The sequence below is a fragment of the Morus notabilis genome, unplaced genomic scaffold (assembly GCF_000414095.1).
Source record: "Morus notabilis unplaced genomic scaffold, ASM41409v2 Scaffold223, whole genome shotgun sequence".
Classification (NCBI taxonomy): domain Eukaryota; kingdom Viridiplantae; phylum Streptophyta; class Magnoliopsida; order Rosales; family Moraceae; genus Morus; species Morus notabilis.
The window spans coordinates 121691-127529 of record NW_010366650.1 but is presented as its reverse complement, the minus strand read 5'-3'; the positions used below and the strand labels follow the sequence as shown (position 1 = coordinate 127529).

Here is a 5839-nt window from a genome sequence, read left to right as displayed (position 1 = left end):
GGTGTGGGAATCCTATACAGTTCTGATTTCTGAAGTATCAAGCACTAGTAAAATTTATACTATTTACATGAATGATTTGTTCTTCAAAATTACGTTAAGTGGACGTTTGGTTCATAGATTCAGAATTATTCTCATTTTATGTGTATTTTTTGTGAGAGAAAATACTGTAACGAACCACGAATCATGATTCGAACCATGACATAAATCTCCCTTCTAAACGCATCAATATCGTATCATACAATGAGAAATATACTATTTACTTCATTCTCCTAAAATTTAATAGCAAAAGATTTACAAATATGCACCTTCCCAGAGGGCACGAAGATTTACTCTCTCTCAGACACTTTTTGCTCTCAAGTCTCAACTTCTCTCCTTATATATCAACTTATATAAGCATTCTAAGAAATGGGGCAGATTCCTAATTTTCATTTGCAGTTGTTTCTTATGGCTGTTTACACATATGGCAAAATTTAAACAGTAGAGTTCAAATATAGTAAAATTTTTAAAATTTACAAGAATAGCAAAATTTGATATCATATTTAAAGTAATGACTATATCATTATATAGACATCATTACAATAATTCATATATCATTTTTGTTATTTTTGTAATAATTTAATAATTTTGCCAAATTTCAACTCGAGATATAAAATTTTGTAATTATCTCTATTTCCTCTATTTATTAATAGTTTCCCACTTATAGAGCTGGGCCACGGTAATTTGTTGGCCCACAATCAGGAGATGTCAGGTCCGTCATACAATGCTTATTTTTTATACAATACAGGATTGAATCCACTACTTCCCCTTAAACTCCAGGTGCCACTAGACCAACCGGTCTTAGGCCGGTCATACTATGCTTAAGAAACGCAATGATGTGAAATCTTTAGGTATAATTCACCAAGGATGGTGCTAATATAAAACAATGTTTGGTACCTAAGCTTGAGTGTCAAGTAACAGGCAAAACGCAAATTAAAATGGGCCCCGTAGGCCTAGCATGAGAAAAGTGTTCTCTATACAAGCTAATACAAGTAACTGCCAGACTAACATAATCTGATACGGATACAGGGAATAGAGTTCATATCAGAGACAATGGTGATCAAGAACAGTATTTACTTGTATATCTATGTTCAAAAAGTAGATACATCAAGCATACTACACAATCTAGCATCACAAAGTATGCAAAAAGCTGGTGGTAAGGTTTCATTTATTCAATAAAAGCACAGAAGTTACAAATCGTAGATTGACCCCAGCTAGTATTCAGTATTCACCTGTAAAGCAGTAATGTAAAAAGATTAGCCGTAGCATCGAATTGGATCATTGCATCCTTTTTCAGCAGATTGCTTGAAACCAAATCGGCCTCCTTTTGCCAGGTACTGCTGGTGGTACTCCTCTGCTCGGTAGAACTTCTTGGCCGGCAGGATTTCGGTAACAATCTTTCTGTTAAAAAGTTTTTGATGCTTCTCCAACGACTCTCGCGCTGCTTGCTCTTGTTCAGGCGTGTAGTAGTAAATTCCTGATCTATATTGAGTTCCCACATCATTCCCCTGTTCACGAGGATAAGCAAGATATTATGAATTGGCTATGTCATAAGAGAGAAGTACTCCTACGACCTCTGCTTAAATAGTAATGTAATGACCTCATTTTCAAATTTCAATGCATGTGTGACACCAGAAAGACCTCTGCAGAGTCCATGGATCCAAAAAGTCAACAAGTTTCTAGGAGCAAAACAGAACATCTTCCTATGATCTCTCTTATGTAATAACATCCACTATTTAGGAACACCAAATTCAATATCCCATTGAGCTATACATAATCAAACAATTCTTTGACAAATTCTGGGAATTTAAAAGGGGATAAAACAACTAGTAATCGTCTTCAAGATTGCAGACAGACAGAGGTACGTCTTAAACTGACATCATGTGACTCAAGAAGGAACAGTAACAAAGTAGTATCTAACAATTCATGTTATGTGGGGAAATCTGATATAAGTAGCCAGATAAAAGTGAAAATAATATTTCACAAAAGAGCATCCTAGTGAGAAAGCCATCCAAAGCGAAATGAAGCAAGTTGGACATCCACATAAAATTGACATACCTACTGAAGTAATGCCATTTTCTCCTCATACATGCATATAAGACACAACTTATCTGGCTGAAAACATTCATGTCCTAAACCACACGTTCACCGTTGGAAAAACCATTTGTTTAATAAAAAATATGGGTTGAAGTGTTAAACAACAAGACAGAAAGCAAAACGTTCATTTTAGTGATCTGTCTCATAATTTCTTTTACCTTAATTAAAACAACTCTTAATTTATGTTGAAATTCACTCAACTTAGCTAAAGGCAAAAAATTAAGCAGTTCAATATTTTTGACTTCTCTTGTCTCAACATGATAAAGTAACTCTCATGAGTATATATAGCAACTGATAAAAAGGATGTAAAAACATAAAAATCAACGTAGGAGGAAAGTTATAACAATAATTTACAACCATTTATAATAAAGATATAAACTCTTGTGAAAACTACCTAGATAAGTCATAACAAACTTGTATTATAATGGCGTAAATCTAAAAGCAGCATCTAAAACAAAGTTGTCTTTATCACATGTTGGACTAAGTTCAAAGGACAATAGTTATTTTACAAAAACGTGTCAAAAAGAACTCCCGTAAAAAGCGGAACGGAGTAAGGAAAAAGAAAAATGAAGTTCTTGTGATCTTCTTTGGTGTTACATTCAAAGTTATTCCTGTAACTGGAGTTATTTTATTCCAATATTTCTTGTGCAAGAGCTTGTGTGGTCATTTATGATTTTCATTTAAAGTACAAAGCAATGTTGAAAGGTCCCAATACACAAGCGAGATGGGAAAAAAAAAAAGAAAAGAAAAAAAAATCAATAAAGCAAACTAATAATAAAGAAAAAAGACAACAAATTGGAAAACAAAAAAAAAAAAAAAAAAGAAAAAAAAAAAAAAAAAAAAAAAAAAAAAAATGGAAAAAAAAGCCACTCTAACAACAATTCAATATGTGTGTCAAAATCATAGCTTTGTATTCAGATTAAAAAAAAAATTATTGCTTTGTACATATGCGAAAAAAAAGGGAAACAAATCAATCAAACTTGAAGGAGCACGAAATGTTTATCCAAACAAACACAGGAATCATCGACATACATCCACAAAACAACTGCAATCCAGAACACTAATAATCTATAACCAGATTTCGAAACATCAAACTAAAGTGGGCACATATTCAACTGATTGAATAAAAATTAAGCATATTTCACAATTCAAACAAGAATATATATATATATATATATATGTATATGTTAATATATTTCGACTTAAACTCAGCAACCAGAGTCCAGAATACTAAAAATCATCACAAAAGCCACCGAAATCAGGAAAATCGAACTAAATTGGGAAAATACTAAACAGAATCCGACAAAATTGAGCAAATTTCACGACAATCACCTGGCGATTAAGCGTGGTGGGATCGTGCCTAGCCCAGAAAGCGTCGAGAAGATTCTCGAAACTGCACTCCTTGGGATCGTACTGAACCCTAACAACCTCGGAGTGGTTGGTCGTCCCGGTACAGACGTCCTCGTAGGTCGGATTATGCAGCAAGCCCTGCGTGTAGCCGACCTCCGTCTTCGTGACGCCGGAGACGCGCTGGAAGGCCAGCTCGACGCCCCAGAAGCAGCCGGCGCCGAACTGCGCGAACTGCTGGCCCGGCGCCGGCACGTCATCGTCGGGGCCCTGCGCAATCGCCGACGACTCCGCCGAGAATTCCTGTGCCCGGGAGCCGAAGCCAAGCTTGTTGAGGATGTTCATGGCGGGCTTGGGCAGGAGGGACCGGCGGGTGCAGGGGAAGGAGGAGAGGGGCTTGGAGCGGAGGTTAGAGAGAGAAGAGAGGAAGGGTTTAGAGAGAGAGTGAGACGCGGCGGCGGTTGTGGTGGCGGTGGTGATCAGGAGAAATGGAGAAGTGGTGGTGGAGGCTAAGGTTTTGAGCATTTTTTTTGGGTGACGTGTTGGGGTTTGGGATATGATATGGTGGGTCGTTTGCCTTGTTCAATTGGTGTACTTCTTCTGCTGTCTGTAAAAGCTTCTTCTTTACTCTTTTATTTTATTTTATTTATTTTTCATTATTTGTTTTTGGGAAAATTGTCTCGTTTATTTTACTGATTTGAATTTTCAGTTCTAAGTTTTTACAGTAAAAAGCTCTTAAAAAATATCATATCTAACTTTTTTTGTTACAGTGAAAAACTCTCAGAAAATATCACATATCAACTCAAATTAAAAATTTAAATCTACAAAGTGAACGAGATACAAAATTCTTCATAAAATTTTATTCACTAATTTTTTGTACTAAATATGAATAATGCTGTAAGTAGAATGATATTTTTAATTGGTGAATATATTTATAAATAATTTCATTTTATGAATTGGAAATTAACACCGTATTATTACTTGGAAAAAAAAAAGGAACAAATATGTTACAATTATTCGGCTTTTTTTTACAGATGCCTGAACTTTACAGATTTTACAATTCCGTCTTTAAAACTTTCGACAATTGACCTCTGAACTTTTAAATTTATTATATAATAAGTCTAATGAATAACACCGTTAGATGGTTGGACGGAATTACCATGTGTCCCTCACGTGCACAGCTTAATGAGGAGCAAATTAAGATTAAACAAAAAAATGATTATTTTAAACAAAATAAAACATTAAAAAAAAAAGAAAAAAAAAATCAATGATCAAATCTCTCTCACGCAACCCTCTCTCTCACTCACTCTCTGGTCTCCTTCTCGTCTTCGTTTTTCCTCACCCAATCAGATCTCCTCAACCAATTCTTTCTTCTACTTCTTCTTCTCTTGCTTCTTTCTATTTGCGTTAGCAAGTTAGAGTTTTGAGTTTTGGGGATGAAATATGTATTTATATTGCTGTGGCTTGTGATTTGACTGTGTTCTGATAAAAGCTTCATTTTTCTTTTTCTTTTGCTTTTTATGTTGCTGAGAAACGAAACATCGCGACGGCCTTCGGCAGGTTCAACATTGGCGAAGTCATCGGCGGCAGCGGAGAAGACGGAGAAAGAGGCTCTTGCCGGAGAAGACAGATTCATGGTCGCCGGACTGCCGACGAGGTCGCAGTTGTTCGTGCAGAGGAGGTGTCCCTCCGGTGCTTGGCATTTGTGCTTCCGCCATGTCTGATCTCTGATTTCGAATTCAATCTAAGTTTAGGTTTGGGTCTGGTTTTAATTCTGAAAAATGATAACTTTCCCACCAACCGAATAGAGAATGAGAAAAAGAGTTTTAGCTGAGAAAGATGATGATTCAAAGATATGTGAATAGAAGGAATTCAGATGAAAGGTAAGGGATTTTGAGACGATAATTCAAAGAAATTGTCGATTTTTCATTTGTTTTTTATTTTTGTTTTTTTAATATTTCATTTTGTTTAAAATATTTTTTTTGGTTAAATCTTAATTTGGTCCTCATTAAACTGTGCACGTGAGGGACACATGATAATTCCGTCCAACTATCTAACGGTGTTATCAATTGGACTTGTTATGCAATAAATGTTAAAGTTTAGGAGTCAATTGCCAAGATTAAAAATTCACAAATTGAATTATTAAATCCGTAAAGTTAAGGGAGCATCCCTACAAAAAGCCAAGTTATTCGGTTCAAAATCATTTGGTACATAAGTAGATCCTGATAATGGCTTAGTTTGGTATTATTGTAATTTTTAAAAAAATTATTTTTAGCTGTGTTAAAAATTACAACTATATTATATTATATTATATTATAATATATATAATTACAATATAATATATATTTATTATAATATT

At 34.9% G+C, this 5839-nt stretch overlaps 1 protein-coding gene across 1 annotated transcript; it reads right to left on the bottom strand.

Annotated features, from left to right (window-relative positions):
* Window positions 1-909: 909 nt before the first annotated feature.
* On the bottom strand, window positions 910-4072 carry LOC21400100 (peptide methionine sulfoxide reductase A1). Its single transcript, XM_010110837.2, has 2 exons — window positions 3466-4072; window positions 910-1544 (listed from the first exon to the last, which is right to left on the bottom strand). The coding sequence occupies exons 1-2, from the start codon at window positions 4003-4005 to the stop codon at window positions 1293-1295; spliced, it is 792 nt and encodes a 263-aa protein (XP_010109139.1). The 5' UTR covers window positions 4006-4072; the 3' UTR covers window positions 910-1292.
* Between the last annotated feature and the right edge of the window lie 1767 nt (window positions 4073-5839).

What these genes read in the sequence shown, in the direction of transcription:
- LOC21400100 (XM_010110837.2), bottom strand. Translation starts at nt 4,005, where the DNA reads ATGCTCAAAACCTTAGCCTCCACCACCACTTCTCCATTTCTCCTGATC. An exon ending in CCACCACGCTTAATCGCCAG is followed by an intron (nt 1,545 to 3,465) that starts GTGATTGTCGTG and finishes CCTCGTGAACAG; the next exon opens with GGGAATGATGTGGGAACTCA.